The sequence below is a fragment of the Mirounga leonina genome, unplaced genomic scaffold (assembly GCF_011800145.1).
Source record: "Mirounga leonina isolate KUSES-001 unplaced genomic scaffold, KU_Mleo_1.0 Mir_175, whole genome shotgun sequence".
NCBI classification, from domain to species: Eukaryota; Metazoa; Chordata; class Mammalia; order Carnivora; family Phocidae; genus Mirounga; species Mirounga leonina.
In genome coordinates, this window is record NW_023270453.1 from 7314216 (window position 1) to 7332345 (window position 18130).

The 18130-nt window shown below is 47.5% G+C and overlaps 1 protein-coding gene across 2 annotated transcripts in view; it reads left to right on the plus strand.

The window, feature by feature from the left end:
* The window catches only part of FAM171A1 (family with sequence similarity 171 member A1), a 128261-nt gene that overhangs the window by 71167 nt on the left and 38964 nt on the right, over window positions 1-18130 (plus strand). For both annotated transcript variants that reach the window (XM_035021566.1, XM_035021567.1), the window contains exon 3: window positions 6695-6787. In XM_035021566.1, the coding sequence (XP_034877457.1) occupies window positions 6695-6787 (93 nt within the window). The remainder of the gene's footprint in view (window positions 1-6694; window positions 6788-18130) is intronic.

The window sequence follows — 18130 nt, forward strand, 5'->3', positions numbered from 1 at the left end:
ACACACACTCCACTTACGGATAAAAGCATTCACTAAAGTTGGAGACCACTGCTTTGTGAACTATGGGAAGTGGATTTGATATAGGTACAACTGAGGAGATCTTCTGGAAAAATCTTAGAGAAAAGGGGATAAACCATGAGAAATGTTTAGCAGACAAAATGCAGAATGTCTCTGGGAACAGGTGACGAACGTTAAGGGAAAGGACAAAACAGAAGAAATGTAAGTTGAATCTCGGGTTTCTAGCTGGTGACAGAGCGGATGGAACAGATGGTCAATAGGGTTGGGAGACCCACCACTTCATGGTTCCCTAAAGTTGACTCAGTTGATGCAGTGGGTTAAAAGAAGCCCCCTTCTGCTTCCCCACTCCCCTGTGCATCCTCTCCCCAGGCTCGGGGCTCAGGCAGAGGGGGATGCAGGTGCTAGCGGAGGTGGAGGATGGGAGGGCAGGAATGAGTGTTGGGGGTCATCATTGAAGATGAGTTTAGTGGAGGGGACACTGGTTTTGAGCTGCCTCTGGGACACAAGTGTGTTCAGCCTGTAGTTTGAAGTGATTTGAAGGCTTGGGGGGTTTGGAGGTAGAAGTGTGGTTTGGGGGTCATTAGCATTGTTGAGATAAGAACCATGAACTCATTAGCATTGTTGGGTTCAAAACTATGAACTCACCAAAGCATGGAGGGCAGACCTGGGACAGAATCCTCAGAAAGCCCACAAAATAGGAAGATGATCTTTATTAGGTTATATATGAAGAAAATGTTTGACTGCCTCCATTTTTCACACTGAGAAATCACTGGAAACAACCCAGGGAAGTTTAAATGGTAGCTGGACACCACAACTCCACCTTTGCTGGGAGAGCCCCCGCACAAACTATCAGTATGTTCTATAAAGTCACCATGCACCCTGGGGTAGTCAATACTGAGCCATGGCTTTCAAGGGAAATTCAAGGTTAGGGTCCTAGGAGCTTCCTGTCATAACATTTTCATCAGCCAAGCAATACATCACCTTGGTTTATGTGTGTTTTGGGGTGTTTAAAGACACATGATTTAGGGGCACATGGGTGGCTCGACAATTTAAGCGTCTGCCTTCGGCTCAGGTCATGATCTCGGGGTCCTGGGAGATCTGGGATCGAGCCTGCGTTGGGCTCCCTGCTCAGTGGGGAGTCTGCTTCTCCCTCTCCCTCTGTTCCTCCCCCTGTTTGTGCTCTCTCTCTCAAATAAATAAATTTAAAAAGCTTGTAAAAAAAAAAAAGACACTTGATTTAATAATATACTGCTGGTTCATGAACATGGAACTCATGGCCAACAGCTCCGTAACTCCTGGTTGAACAAAGCTTATCTAACATATATTTTTCCCATAAGCACCTCCCAGCCTTCCTGCAGTTAGGAATGGCAGCCCTGGGCCTGGGGGCCGTTTTAAACAGCGAAATCACCAAAAAGAAGCACAGGAATGTGAAAAACCTGGCACTTACATTATGTGATCTGAAGGGAAAAGGCAAAGTGTCGCCTTGTTTGACCTCAGCTGGGAATATGTGCATCCGGGCCTCAAATTTTTGACCGCTCTGTACTTGCACATATAAAGCATCATGAGGATTGACTGTGGGATCACAAATGAATTTTAGCAAGGAGGCGCATTCGCAAACACTGAATCCACGAATAATGAGGGTTCAGTGTACTGTAATTACATTCGTTTTGACTTTGTAAACATGATCATTTGAGAAAAAGCAACCGTTTCCATAATATCCATTTTCTTAAATGAGTCAAAAATGGAAACGATGTGGTTTAACTGGAAGGGTTTGGGACTAAGCATGAAGACCCCTGGGTTCTCGCCCCACCCACCCCCGGCTGCCCCCCACACGGGGGGCCCATCACAGCTTTCCAAGCCCACATTTCTCATTTCTAAAACTAAATTAATTAGACTGAATAATTTTCAAGGATCCACCCATGTCTTTGATTATTTTTCTCTGTTTGCCTCGTTAATATAATCAAGATACTCTTAACTAGAATCTGACAGAAAAGGTGACCAAACCTTGGACTTGCCTATTATGAAAGGCAGAGTAAACTACTGTTTCCATGCTTGCTTTTGGAGGTCAAGAAAATACTGTTGGTACTGCAGATAACTGGACAAGGAACAGAGAAAAGCTGGGAGCCTCTCCTAAAATGTGGTGACCGTTCGAAACTAGAAAATGCTTTCTTCTCTACACGTGCGCACATGGTTTTGTTGGCATTCTTCAGAGATTTTGGAATGGATTTCTCTTTTCGTCCTTGACAGTCTTTCCTGGAGAATGTATTGGTTTTGCCCTTTCAAGGAAGGAGGTATAGATTGGAGAGGGGGACGCCCAGCATAAGGAGAGTACCCTTTACCCTTGGCAAACAGGTAAAACAAATTCACTTACGGGGGCGCCTGGGTGGCTCAGTTGGTTAAGCGACTGCCTTCGGCTCAGGTCATGATCCTGGAGTCCCGGGATCGAGTCCCGCATCGGGCTCCCGGCTCGGCGGGGAGCCTGCTTCTCCCTCTGACCCTATCCCCTCTCATGCTGTTTCTCTCTCTCTCTCTCTCTCAAATAAATAAATAAATAAAATCTTTTAAAAAAAAAAAATTCACTTACGGAAAATGCAGTCCATCAGTGAAAGACTGTAAGTCCACCTCTTTTTTTTTTTTTTTTTAAGATTTTATTTATTTATTCATTAGAGAGAGAGAGAGAGGCAGAGGGAGAAGCAGGCTCCCCGCCTAGCAGGGAGCCCGATGCGGGACTCGATTCCGGGACTCCAGGATCATGACCTGAGCCGAAGGCAGACACTTAACCATCTGAGCCACCCAGGCGCCTGTAAGTCCACCTCTTAATTAGGCCCATCTCCATAGTTATCGCTCTGCCAGGCCTGTTGCAGCTACCTCCAGCTCGGTCCATCTGCCCCTTCCAACCACCTTCTATATTCAGTGAGCATCCGTGTCTTAAAAATATGTTCCTACATGTGTATATATATATATATATATGTATAAATATATATATATAATTATGTTACACGTCTGCGTGAAGGGCTTCAGTGTCCCCAGGATAAAGTTTAGACCCTCCTTCCCTAGTCCCTTCTTCCTTATGTATCTCATGGTCTAGATGCCTGGGCAATTTGTTGTTCTCTTGATGAAGCTGACACGTCACCCGCTCTGTTTGTCCGCACGGTTACTCCTTGACCGATGCTCTCTTGGCGAGTTTGTCTTGGGTGTTCCATGCCCAGCCTGGCTGTTCGCTGCTCCGTGCAGTCTTCCTGACTCTCACAGGTGGAGTTCGACATTCCTTTCTCTCTACTTACCAAAACATAAACATCTGCCCCGGAGGACGAGAACCTCCAGACATCAGCCAGCATCCCCCCTGTGATGGGGGTCTGGGGTCTCTCTGCGCCCCCCTCCCACACCCCTTGGGGCATTCAGTCCCTTCTCTCCTGCTCCAGGAAGCTCCTGTGGTGCCTCTCAGCCCACTCATCATGAGAGGTCATTTTTCTCTCCAGGATATAAGGCTTTAGAACGTCTGCTAGAGCGGATGCCTTATGTATGGAAGTACCAAATGTTTTCAGTTAAGAGATGTTCACAGAACACCCTGCGGTGGTCACACAAATCTCGAGAGACTGATCACAGGTGACTTCAGAGCTCAGAGTCCCCCACAGCGGTCGGCACAGAGCTTTTCAGGGCCCAGGAAGTGCCACTTGGGATGTGTGTGAGCTCTCTGATGGGACAGGGCGTTCGTGAAGGCAACATCGCTACAGTGACCCTTTCTTCTGGGCCACTGGAGACCCAGTGCTGTTGGGTGAAGGGATCATTGTTAAAGAAGGTTAAGTGTCCCTTTGAAGTAGTTACAAAGGATTTATCCAAGGTAGGTCTCCCTGCTTTAATCCTGGCTCACACGCATTCCCTGACCCTCCCTCCCCCAACCTGAAGTGACTTTTCTCCCAACTTTGAACTCCTAAGATGAATTCTTTTTTTTCTTATTCTTTTTGTTTTTGTTTTTGTATTTAAAATTATAATTCATATACCATTAAGTTCACCATTTTGAAGTGTGCAGTTCACAAAATTACACAACCATCACCACTAACTAATCCCAGAATATTTTCTGTACCCCCCATGACCCCCAGGCCCTGGCAACCACCAATCTCCTCTCTGTCTCTGTGGTTGGCCTATTCTGAACATTGCAGATAAATGGAATTCTGTAATATGGAGCCTTCTGTGTCTGGCATCTTTTACTTTGCGAAGCGCTTTCATGGTGCATCCGTATTATAGCCTGAATCAGTATTTTTTCCTTTTTTATGAATGAATGATGTTCCATTGTATGGATGGCCCTCATTTTGTTTATCTGCTCATTGGTTGGTGGATATTGGGTTGTTTCCATTTTTTGCCATGAACATTGACTTATAAGTTATCGTGTGAATATACATTCTCAGTTCTCTTGGGTCTCTACCTAGAAGTGGAATTGCTGGATCAGATGGTAACTCTGTGTGTGATATATTTTGAGGAACCACCAGATTATTTCCACAGCACCGAGGTGCCTTCTTATGTTGCTCATGGCAATGACCACCTTCCACTTGTTGTGTGCCCCAGGCCCCTTCTGATTAGAACCTTGCAGGCCCAGATTGCCTCCAGCACTGATCTGTTCCACGCTTCAAGCACTGGGCCTTGTATATAATGGCAGCTCCGTAAGTTGACTGTAGAGGGGATATGAAAAGAGAGGTCATGTCCAAGGCCAGCTCACTGGTCCCCTCCGGGCACTATTAAGAGCCAGTGCTAACAGATATTCTTAGCACTTGATATTTCTGGTCCCCGATATTTTCCCAGAAAGTCAGTTTACCTCTCTAGACCTTGCTTTCCTCATCTTTAAACTTGGACTGGATAAAGCCCAGTGGGTCTTTGAATTTGAGTCTGTGTAGCATAGCAGTTGAGAACAGACTCCAGAGTTAAGTCCTAGCTCCAGTATTTACCAGCTGTGGGATCTTGCACAAGTTAATTCCTTACCTATAAGCCTGTTTCCTTACCTGTCAAATGGACAAGTTAATAATATCTATTTCATAGAGTTGGATTTCTTTTAAGATTTATTTACTTATTTGAGAGAGTGTGCGTGCGTGCATGCACGCACATGCGTGAGCAGAGGGAGGGACAAAGAGGGAGAGAAAGAATCTCAAGCAGACTCTTGAGCATGGAGCCCAACAGGGGGGCTCCATCCCACGACCCTGAGATCATGACCTGGGCCAAAACCAAGAGTTGGAGGCTTAGCCAACGGCGCCACCCAGGTGCCACCATAGAGCTGTTTTGAGATTTAAATAAATCATCAAATTTAAAGCACTTAGAATAATGTCTGACATGTTACTAAGGGTTCAGTGACTTAGTGAGCATTATTTTTCCATAATACATTTATTTGTTTTCGATTCATGTTCTCCCCAGAAACATGCAGGCTTTGTGAATTTTTTAGTTGAAAGTCTAGGTACTTAAGCAAGAATTTTAAAAACAGCACGAGTGCTGTCATCTTACTAGTTTCCGGAATACGGGGGCATGTTCTTCTGTCATGTGTCGTTTGTTAACCTGAGCACATGTTTTTAAAGTCTTTTTTTAACATTAATATCTAACTTTATATATTTTACATTCATATAATGTGTAGTATGTTCCTAATGTGAAGAGACTCAGATACTTTACTAAAAACTTCTAGGCAAATAAAAACTAGTTGACTGTTGTAGCGTGAGCAGTTGTTATACGAGAGATTGCGGCATTCTCGTAGCATCCAGAAAGTCTTGCTAATCAGACTTAAACAAAAAATGTTTCCTTTCTCTCTACTCACAACACTGCTGACACAAATGAATGGGGCTTTTTCTCAAACCAACCAATTCTCCAACTCTCTGGACACCAATGGGGTGTCCTACAGTTCAATTCTAGCATTACCCAGAGTCAGCGCAGACCCCCAGGTGAAGGGCTCAGTCCCACGAGACTGCCCCCCCCACTCACACACAACTCCTAGCATGTCACCACCTGTGCTTTGGGCAACTGGCTCCGAATCGGGCGCCTACGACCCTTTCTCAGGTTCAGTAATTTGCTATAATGGCTCAAGAACTCAGGGAAACATTTATTTACATTTGCCAACTTATTATAAGGGATATCATAAAGGATACAGATGAACACCCAGAGGAGGAGATACACAGACGAGGTCTGGAAGGGTCCTGAACACGGCAGCTTCTGTCCCTGGGAGTTGAGGTGTCCCACCCCCCTGGCACGGTAGATGCATTCACCAATCTGGAAACTCCCCAAACCCTGTACTTTTGGAATTTTCACGGAGGTTTCATTATGTAGGCAAGGTTGATTATGAATTTAATTTCTCACCCCTCTCCCCTCCCTGGAGGTGGAGGGGTGGGGCTGAAAGTTCCAAGCTTCTAATTACAGCTTTCTGGTGACCAGCCCCCATCCAGGAGCCCACCCAGAGTTGCCTCATTAGAACAAAAAAATCCTCCTAACACCCAGGAAATTACAAGGGAGTTAGGCGCTCTGTGTCAGGAACCAGGGTCAGACACCAAATAATATTATATATTTTATTATGTCACAATACTAAAAACCAGTATTGTTGATTGATTTGAAATCAGACAATACAAAGAATGTGGTGTGCCCCCAAAATTAGAGTGGGCGTTTTTATTTAAATTTCAGAATTCCCTTATGTCCATTTTTGTTTCTGCAGTATTTTCTTCACTGAGCCTGGGCCTGCTTCCAGAACGATCCGCCACTCTAATGGTGTATGAAGATGTTGTCCAAATAGTCTCAGGATTCCAAGGTATGTTGAATATTGAAAAAGAGAAGTGGGGCGCCTGGGTGGCTCAGTTGGTTAAGCGACTGCCTTCGGCTCAGGTCGTGATCCTGGAGTCCTGGGATCGAGTCCCGCATCGGGCTCCCTGCTCGGCGGGGAGTCTGCTTCTCCCTCTGACCCTCCTCCCTCTCATGCTCTCTGTCTCTCATTCTGTCTCTCGCAAATAAATACAATCTTAAAAAAAAAAAAAAAGAAAAAGAGAAGTGACAGTAACTTTTGTTACTGTCTGCTGTCTACTAAGATCTTATAAGAGACAGCTTCTTGTCAGATGGTGATGGCAATGAATTTACCCAGAGCTGAACACAATGGGTGTTGTCCGTGTGAGTGTGCAAACACACTTGAATTTTTGGTTAAACTATCCACTGGCTGTGATCTTGTTTCTTTAGGGCCAGCCTTTAAGTGCGTGAGAAAAAAGAAGGGACCGCCACCACTCTGCCCATACCACATCTCTCTCTTTTCCAAAGTTGAGGATATTTACCTCGTGGGTTCAGAGCCCAGGACCCCACCTGAGCCTCATGAGCAAAGGTTCATAAGTATTCAAGGGGTTAGAGTTTCAGTTTTGTACAACAAAAAGGACCTAGAGATCTGTTGCACAATAATGTACCTAACACTATTATACTGTACACTTAAAAATGATTAAGATGATAAATTTAATGGTATGTGTTTTTTAACACAACAAAACAAAATACCCCCCCTTAGAAAAGAGAGAGAGAAGGTTCATAGACTCAAGTGTGGTCTTTTTCTCTCTCTTGTCCCTCATTTTCTTAACCCATCTGACATAACATGCAGTGATGTGCATAAATGTGACCTCACACCTAATTTCTCTTGTGGAGACTCTAGTACCGAAAGCTTAAGGGATTTCTCTGAGCTGGTGGTGGGGTTAGAATTGGGAATAATACTTATGTCAAACGTATTTGTGCTGAGATCACTTTCTTTCATCTAAATCATGGGCCAGAGAGCAATCTTTCCAGCTTTTAATGTTCCATCAGATTAATTTTTTATTTACTTCATTTTAATACCATTTGATAAGAATCATTCTCTACCTAACCACATTCGTGTGCCATTTGCAAATGAAGTGAACTCATTCATTCCTTTTTTGTTGAGTGGCTGTGGGGAACGTGCAGAGGTGAACACCCAGCCATATAATTAACATACAACATTGTATTCCTTTTAGGCGTACAACATAATGATTGGATATATGTGTATATTGCAAAATGATTGCCACAGTAAGGCTAGTTAACATCCCTCACCCCACATAGCTACAAATTTTTCTTCTTGTGATGAGAACTTTCAAGACCTACTCTCTTAGCAACTTTCATATATACAATACAGTATTAAACTGTAGTCACCATGCTGTACATTATATCCCCAGGACTTAGTTATAACTAGAAGTTTGTGCCTTTTGAGCCCCTTCACCCACTTTCCCCACCCCCCCACCTCTGGCAACCACCAGTCTGTTCTGTTTCTATGAGTTCGGTTTATTTCAGATTGCACATGTAAGTGAGATCATGTAGTACCTATCTTTCTCTGTCTGGCTTATTTCACTTAGCTTAATGTCCTCCAGGTTCAACCATATTGTCACAAATGGCAGGATTTCCTTCTTTTTCATGGCTGAGTAATATTCCATCATAGATCACATTTTCTGTAGCCGTTTATCCGTTGATGGACACTTAGGTGTGTCCACGTCTTGGCTCTTCTAAATAATGCTGCAGTGAACATGGAGTGTGACAATGGTTTTCTTGAAATGAGGGAACGATTGTACTTCCTTCTCATGTTCTTCACTAAGAGAGGAATCTTTAGTGTCTTGCTCTCATTTCGACTGGACTAAATTCCGATAAAGACCAAAATGATCTCTATCAGAATTTTGGTCTTTATCAGAATTTAACCCAGTGGAAAATGATAGCAAGAGTCGAATGGTTGCAATGAATGTCCTTGATACAGATAGGCTGTCTTCACCCATTTATGTCATGGCATAGGTTAGGATAAGCAGAGTATAATTTAGAGCTGACTACAGCTCTTCAAATAGCAAATGAGAATGACGAATCCCCTGGACCAGACTCCTTGTGGCTTTGGAGTTTGAGACCGACTTCTCATTTCCTGAGGAGAGGAGCCCATGCAGCCTGCAAGCAACTCAGACCCAGCCTGGTCGGGACTCTGCTGCTTCTGATCGGGGTTGTTGCTGTGCCATGTGTCCACGTGGTGGGGGGACTGACACAAAGCAATTAAACAGGGAGTGTGACCCACGTGTCATAGCATCTTCTTTTTAGATATGCCTTAGGACCCATTGTTTTCTTTCACAGCCTCAAATGTTTTGATTTTTTATTTAAAAAAACTGACCACGGGGCACCTGGGTGGCTCAGTCAGTTGGGCATCTGCTTTGGCCCAGGTCATGCTCCCGGGGTGCTGGGATCGAGCCCCGTGTCGGCTCCCTGCTTGGCAGGGAGTCTGCTTCTCCCTCACTTTCTGCCCCTCCCCCTGCTTGTGCGCACTCTCTCGAATAAATAAGTCTTTTAAAAATAAATAAATAAAAATAAAAGTAAAAAACTGACCACCTGCCATATGTTACACAACATTCTAAGTGTTCCTCTTAACTGGCCCTTCCCCCACCATTTCCTCAGAGTTAGTCCTCATCTCCTCTCTTGCTGGCTGTTCTCATTCTTTGTTCCAGTTTTCTTCTGCTTTCTCTGAGTTAACCATTCTTTCCCCGAGATGTTGGTCCACCAACATCTTTGGTAGAACGTGCTCAAGAAGCCAGCTGGGCTTCTGCAGTGTGGACCTGCCCGTGGGCCTTTATAAATGGAGATGAGCCAGGCTGCAGGATACAGACCAGAAGACATTGTCCAGGAGAGCCCACCCCACCCCGCCCCACCCCTGCCTGCCCCAGCCCTCCCTCACCCTGTGTCCTCTGGGCACAGATACAGCTGCAGCAACTCCCTTCCTCCTCTTCTCTGAGCACCGCCCTCCTTCCTGGTCTGAAATGTCCCTGAGCTCACACAGCCTTCCCTGCAGCCTTCTCAAGTGGGGGCTGAGCTTCCATGACTTGCCTCTTTGCGGCTCCTTGGAGGTTGACTGGACCACTCACCACCAGTGTCTTGGTCAACTTTCCTCCTGGACTCATGATATGAGCTCCTAGTTCCCAGGCTCACGATGCTCCTCTAATTGTTTCTTGGGGACGTTAGCATACCTACAGACGATGCCCATCTGGTCCCCCCCGCTGCTGTTCCACTCCGGGGGTGCTTCTCTCCCCCACTGGGTGAGTGACCACCCACTTCTGCAGGCATGCCTTAGGCCTCCTCATTCCAGCAAATGCACCACCTCCAAGCTCAGCCACCACATTCCCTCCTCTTACCTGTGACAACAGCTTACATACCACTGAGGGCTCCAGAGCCATGACCCACCATGTCGTTGCCAACAGGATTCCCTCCCTCCCCAGCCGAAGTGCCATGGCCCTTCGTTGGAATTGTTCCCTTGCAGTACCCGCCCCCCAGCGGTGTTGTTCCCCTCCCCCTCTGCCACGTTTGCCTGACTCAGTAACTTCTGAGCCTGGTTGACCTGAGCCACGTTTGGCCACGCCAGCACAACCACACGTGGCTGGACGGACCCTCACATTGCAGCCACTGGTTGTGCAGTTGGTTCATGACCACAGGCCTCGAATAGGCATCAGCCCTGCGAGACAGGGGCCCTTCCCGGTCATTTGTTTTCTGAGTCTCCAAGACGACTTTGACACCCTCTTCTCCATCTCCCGACTTCCTGTGTGTACACCCACACTCACATCCTCGATCTCAGCTCATGACGTCGCTACATACTTCACAGAGAAACTGAGAACCCTCCCTTGCCCACCACAAGTCCACACACCCGCCCGCTGCTCCTTGTTGTGCTGGAAGGAGGGTCCCTGTCCAAGTACATGCCAGTCCCTCTGTTTGTGTTCTGCATCCCCATCTCTTCTCTTCCGCGGGGACTTCAGTGTTCCCTCTTGCTCCTGCCCCACCGTTTTCTCCCACGCTGGAGTGGACAAATATTACAGTTGTGCGTCTCTGCCAGTTGCTTCTGCAACCATGCCCGGCTCTAGCCACTGCCCTGGGTCCCTGTGACGTCTACATGCCCTTCTTTCCTGCTTCCTCGACTGTCTTTCCCTGTTCAGCACACTGCAAGCCCTCCCCTGCCTCATTGCTCCGTACTGACTGCTTTGTTGGAGTCTCTTATAGCCCCATGTGGCCAAACCCAAGGACGTTTCTCTCCGCATCTCCCTGGACGTCTCCACAGCATCCTACAGAGATGACTCGAGACTCTCCTCCCTTCACTCCCGTAACATCATGCCTTGATTTTCTTTCTCCTCTTGGTCACTTCTCTGGACACTCCGGTGACTGTCCTGGGCCTACATTTCTTCTTTCCAGGACTCTCCCTAGAAGATATCATGGGCCCATGCCTTAATGCTCCCCGGACACAGGTAACTCCCAGTCTCACCTCCAGCCTGGACTCCCTGAGAAGGAGGCCCAGAGCTAGCTGCTGCTTTGTCATTTCCACTTGGCTGTCTAATAGGCATCTCAGACTTGACTTATACACACAGAACTCTGGCTGTGTTTTACTCTCCATCTCCGTAGGCAGTACAAACATGGTACCTCAGGGGTCAAGACAAACCCTAGGAACTACCCCTGACCCTTCTGTCCTCACAGCTGGCTCCCTGGCAGGGCTGCTTCTCTCCATCTGCGTTGCACCACTCGGATCCAAGACACCAACCCCACCCCACCCCACCCCCCCACCCCGGCCCGGAGAGTTGCAGTAGGTTTTTAATTGGCTGTCTCGTTCCCACCCTCGCCAACCTATAATCTAGTCTTCACCCAGTTACAGCGATCAAGTCCCCTTGCTTCTGCTCTTCAGCAGCTTTTCCTCTGTACTTGGAATAAAATCCCAAATGCTTACACTCAGTGCTGGACAGCGCCCTGGCCCTGAGTCTTGGTGGCTGCGCGATTACCTGGAAGGTGAGGGTCGGTAAGAAGGGGCGGAGACTGCAGTATTTGTATACATGGTTTCCCGTGGGCAGGTTTTCTGCAGCGGCCCCTCCACACATACTTCTTAGTCCCCACAGTTCCCATTGTAGACCTGTCCTCTTCTCCTTCCCAGGCACCTTTGACCTCCACTGCACCCATGTGTGTGACCCCTTCTCAGTCCCCCTTTCCCCGGGAGTGGCACTAACCCTAGCAAGCTGTTTGTGACAAGGGCTCACACTGCAGCCTACGGAGCCCATTGCTGTAACCACACTTCATCCCACCATGCCTGCCAGACCTCCTCGTCACTGCCCACTGCGCCCCTCACTGTCGCCCGCCCACCCTGAGACCTCATTGTCTCCCCTGGTGACTCTGAGGGGCTTCTTGGAGGATCTCCGCATCGTGTCATATGCCCTCGGTAAGCCATCACCTTCGCCCTGTGTACCAGTTGTGTGTGACCCTCATCTCTCCTTCTTGTGCTCTATGAGTCAAATAGCGTTCCAGGGCCCAGGCCTTATACCCTGAGTAATTTCACGTGATGTCCCCGTGCTTGCACACACTTGCCTTGTTTCTGTTGCCCACTTGCATTGCCAGGCCTGTGCCCTGATTCAGGCCCTGGTCACTCTCCCCTCGGACCATGCAGCAGCCCCCAGTTGGTGTACTTGCCTCTAGTCTTTGAGTTTGGATTGGTGCTGGGCATGAGATTGACCAGACTTCCCACCTCTTGTGTCTCCTTTCCAGTACACCTTGCACTAAACTGCTAGAGGAATCTTCTGGGAGCAGAGCTCTAGTTCTTTCACTCCCCCACTCTCCCTCCCCTCCCCCATGCCCTAGAATAAAATCCAGTCTCCTTCCACAGCGCACACCCACTTTGTGATCCAGCCTCAGCCTCCCTTCTCTGGGCTCTTCTCCTTCACATATTGAAGGAGAAAGTATTCTAGCCTAACTGGATTTCCTTTTCTGTTTTCCATCTGGGGTGTCCCACCCCACCTTGCAATCTGTCTTCAAGCCCTCCTTGGACGTCAAGACCAGCTAAGGACACATCCTCCAGGAGGTCTTGTCTCCATCTTCCCTGGAGATGTGATTCATGCAGGTGCCTTGCCCTTCAACCTCAGCAGCCAAGGGGCTTATATCATGTGACCCCTGGCTCAGGGGTAACCAGTCCACAGTGCAGCCAAGGGCTGGGACCCAGCTGGAAGAGAAAGTCTGGACCATCCGTTCTTCTCTCTCTTCCTTTTAGTGGAATCAAGCTAAGAACCCAGAAGAGGTGAGACTCTCAGCTGAGTGGTTCTGAGGTACAGAGGGTCTGTGAGCATGCCAGGCCACCTTGGAGCCCAGGTTAGAAGAGAAGAGAAAGTATGAGTAAGAAAAGGGAGGCAGTTAGTAGCAGGTCAGAGAAACGCAGATTGGGGATTAGTGGAGTCCTGTTGATGACACTGCATTCAAGTGAAATCTACAGACACCTGCTGTGTTGCCCCGAGTTGTCCTGAGCCCAGAACCAGGTGTTCTGCAGCTTCCGTGCCCTCTGGCTCCCATCCTTGCATTCTGACCCATCTCTGTCTCCCTTCTTGCCCTTCATGTCTTTATCAATAACCAGAAGAGTGTATTAAAACAACCCTCCAGCTGGGGGCTGTGTATCTTTTTATGATAACTCCCTTTCCCATATTTGGTAGTAATACCTTATCTCCCCAACTAACATTTTAAAATCTGAAGGTAAGAAGTATGTCATGTTCATCTTAAAACCTTCCCAGGGCCTGGCCCTATACCTGCCTTATGATAGGTATTCAATGAGCAATTCACTGAATGACTGAATAAATAAAAAAAATTTTTTAGGGATGCCTCGGTGGCTCAGTCGGTTAAGTGTCTGCCTTTGGCTCAGGTCATGATCCCAGGGTCCTGGATTGAGTCCTCCATGGGGCTCCTTACTCAGCGGGGAGCCTGCTTCTCCCTCTGCCTCTGCCCTGCTTGTGCTCTGTCTCTCTTGTCTCTCTGACAAATAAATAAAATCTTAGGAAAAAATTCTAAGATTGTATTTACTCATTTGAGAGAACGAGAGAACAAGCACAGAGGGAGAGGGAGAAGCAGACTCCCCTCCAAGCAGGGAGCCCAATGCGGGCTCAATCCCAGGACCCTGGAATCATGACCTGAGCTGAAGGCAGACCCTTAACCGACTGAGCCACCGAGGCATCCCTAAAAAATTTTGTTAGTTTTTTTCACTGATCCTTGTTCATGAGTGTAATAATTGCTCCTTGTGTTTTTCCTTGTCTCAGTAGAGTTGAGACATGACAATAATAATGCTGCATGCTGGGCGCCTGGGTGGCTCAGATGGTTGAGCTTCTGCCTTCGGCTCAGGTCATGATCCCAGGGTCCTGGGATCGAGTCCCACATCGGGCTCCCTGCTCGGCAGGGAGCCTGCTTCTCCCTCTTCCTCTCCCTCTCTCTCTGTCTCTATATATATCTCTTACGAATAAATAAATAAAATCTTTAAAAAAATAATAATGCATGCTGTTTCATATTTTCTTACCAGTTGGAAGGAAAGCCATGTGTAGATAATTTTTGGTCTTTGCAGTTCTGTTCTATAAAATTAATATAAAACTGTATTTATAAAAACTGTATTAAATGTTCTCAGATTGGTCAAGTGTAGGTGAATTTATTTTTTTTTAGTGGATTCAGAGGAGAAAAATCAATTCTTATTCGATCAGAAATGTAAGTACTGTAAGTCTTTGAATTTTAACGTGTTGCTCAGATGTTAAAATGTGTCAAACGCTCCTGAGAAAAGGTAGGTAGCGTGACGACAGTTCAGTGATGAAGCTTCACACGTTACGTGCATAGTCTTAGGTGATGAGTTTTATGTGGCACTAAAGTAAAAGCTTTCAAAGAATGAAGGCCACTGGGTGGAGATGAACACAGAAGAGGGGAAGGAGCCCATTGTTCTCGGTAGTTAGATGTTTCATGCTTCAGTGGACGTTTTTGTTTTGAAATATTTACACCCAAGTAAAATAGAATAAACTTATAGAAAATGAGTTTTCCTAGAAAAATAAAAAGACTGCCCACTTGTTTTCCTCTCTGTAGGTACAGTATTTGTGTAAATTCTGAGCAGTTGGCCTGCAGCTCTGGCTCTCAGAGCATCCAGCAGACTTTCATGGGTCTCAGAAATGGGGCATTTTGTTGACTCCGAATGTGAGGACATAAATAAGAAGGTACCGTGTGGTTTACACACACACACACACACACACACACCCCCATAGAATAGTATTCAGCCATCAAAAAGAATGAAATCTTGCCATTTACAATGGTGTGGATGGAACTAGAGGGTATTATGCTAAGCAAACTAAGTCAGGGAAAGACAAAGACCATATGATTTCACTCATATGTGGAATTTAAGAAACAAAACACATGAACATAGGGGAAGGGAAGGAAAAATAAAATAAGGTAAAAACAGGGAGACAAACCATAAGAGACTCTTAACTCTAGGAAACAAACTGAGGGTTGCTGGAGGGGAGGTAGGTGGTGGAATGGGGTAACTGGGTGATGGGCATTAAGGGGGGTACTTGATGTAATGGGCACTGGGTGTTCTATGCACCTGATGAATCACTAAACGAATAATACACCATATGTCAACTAAATTGAATTTACATTTTAAAAAATAATAGGATACCATGAAGATGCCTGACTGCTCAGGGGGGCACTGTCAGCACCCAACTGACTTCAGGCCCCCAGAGCTCCGCTGTAAGCCACGCCCACCTCATGCACACCGCGCCCCGCACTACCCGCCTCCGTGCCCCTGTTCTTAGCGATGACCTCACCACGGTTCACGGAGAGGAGAAGCCACCAGGGGAGGATGGTTTGGTGGCTTCTCTCTGGCCTTGTAACGTGTCTGCTACGGTCCCTCTTCCACCACGGGCCCCTTCTCTCGCAGGTCCTCCCACCCCTTATCTCCTCAGGCCTCCCTCCCTCGTTCTCCTCCCGCTGACCCTCAGCTCCCTAAACCCTGCCATTCCAGGAAAAGCCCTTCTAACCCCCCTTCCTCCTTCAGGCTCCACTCGCGTTTCCATCCTCTCCCAAACGGGAGAAGTCCGCCCTCACGCGTTGCACACCTCTTTTCCTTTGCCTCACGCCATTCTGGAAGTTTCCCTTACAGGGTTCCATGGAGCTTGAGGCTGCTGGGGGGCCTCCTTCTGGGTCCTGGTCACCCCGCGGGGCGTGGAGGGTGGGGGGTGGCGGCCGGGTGGAGCTGCGCAGACCCAGGCGTCCTCCTGGAGGATGGCTTCTCACTCCTCAGCTCCTTGCCCCTCTGGCCTCTTCCCGCTCTTTCTTCCCTGCCCTCGTGTCCGCCTCCAGCTGCCTCTTCCATCCCCAGGCCGCTGTCTTTATTCAGCATTCCGTCGTTTCTCACGTGAACCCCTTATGACAGCCTCCTGGCCGACCTCTAGTCCCTCCATCCCTCCACCCGCCACCGTCAGAACTGGGGTGAGAGCAACCGCGATCTTTTCCCTCCCATCCTGGGAACCCCACCGACACCCTTGCACCTGGCTCCCAGGGCCCCCCGCCCTCCCCAGCCTCCCTGCTCAGGCTGGCCCTGCTTCCAGGTGTGCGCTCCCTTCCCCCCGCACCACACCGCCTCCAGACACAGTCACAGATGCCACCCACGGAGCTCTCTCGAAGTTTCCTCTGTACTTTTCCGCATAGGTCTCTTATTTTGGCACTTAAAACATTGTGGTAATTAAGCCATTCCCATGAAGCCTTCTGTACTCCTGAGCCCCAGGACAGCGGAGCCTTTGTCCTTTTCCTCTTCACATATCCAGTGCCCCTTGCAGAGAAGAGTCATGTCTGGATCATTGTGAGGATGCTCAGAGTATCTTGTTCAGTGGTTCCCAGTCTGGAGCAGTTTTGTCCCCCAGGGATGTTGGGCAGTGTCTGGTGACGTTTTTAGTTGTCACGACTTGGGAGCTGCTCCTGGCATCTGATGGATAGAAGCCAAGGATGCTGTCAGACATGATGCAGTGCCTAGGCACCCCAGCCCCCCACTCCCCAACAAAGAATTACCTGGTCTGAAATGTCAGTAGGGCCAAATTGAGGAATCCTGACCTAGTCAGAATTAAGACAAATCTCTCTTTGGACCTAGTGAGCTGCCCAATGTAGTTTATCTTTACATGTAATTCTATAAATATTGTTAAGCACCAGCTATGTATAGAACACAGTGCAATGTGTTTTACAGAACACCTGCTTTCAAGAAGCTTCCATCTAAAAGGGGAGAGGAGATGGGAAATTAATGTTTATCCTGTACCTGTTATGTACCCGGAGGCCCTGCTAGGCATCACGCATGTGCGCTCAGATCTGGCATCACAGCACCATATTACGAGACAAGCATGATTCATACCTGTTTGAAAGGTAAAGAACCTGAAGCCCAAAGTCACTCAAATAAAAGATGATAGAAGAAAGATTTAAATGTAGCGCTGAGTGATTCCACTGCTCCATGTTCTTTTCTCATGGGAGATGTATACATTTCCAAATAAACATAATACAGGGCACAGTAAAATCCGTGCTGGCAGGGCGCCTGGGGGGCTCAGTCGGTTAAGTGTCTGCCTTCAGCTCAGGTCCTGATCCCGAGGTCCTGGGATCAAGCCCCTTGAGTCCAGCTCCCCGCTCAGTGGGGATCTGCTTCTCTCTCTCCCCCTGCCCCTCCCCACAGCTCGTGTTTTCTCTCTCTCTCTCTCAAATAAAGAAAATCTTTAAAAAAAAAAAAAAATCCATGCTGGAGAGAGAAAGATACAAATAGCACTTAGAGGTTGGGGTGGGATCAAGGACGTCTCCACAGAAGAGGGCATTTAGGACACATCTTGGATGATGTGTAGGATGTGCAGATAGAGACTGTGGGGAAAAGGCACGAACATATGTGTGGAAGCACAGAGCTGTGCAGTCCTGCTTAGCCAGCGGGTGAGAGGTAGGCGTGGTGTACTAGGAGGGGAAAAGTAGTTAGGATCAAAAGAATCCCTTTCTGTCTCTTACTAACAGAATGACTGTGGAACCGCTCTGGGCTTCCGCTTCCTCACTCATAGAGGAGAGGGTTCTTTCTTCACAGGATTGTTGTAAATATCAAGTGAAATAATATGTATATAAGAACTTTGTGGGGGCACTTGGGTGGCTCAGTTGGTTAAGTGTCTGACCCTTGGTTTCAGCTCGGTTGTGATCTCAGGGTTGTGGGATTGAGCAATCAGCAAGAGTCTGCTTGTCCCTCTCCCTCTGCTCCTCCCCATTCTCTCTCTCCCTCTCTCTCAAATAAAATCTTTAAAAAAAAAAAAAATAACTTAATTCTGAAGTACTG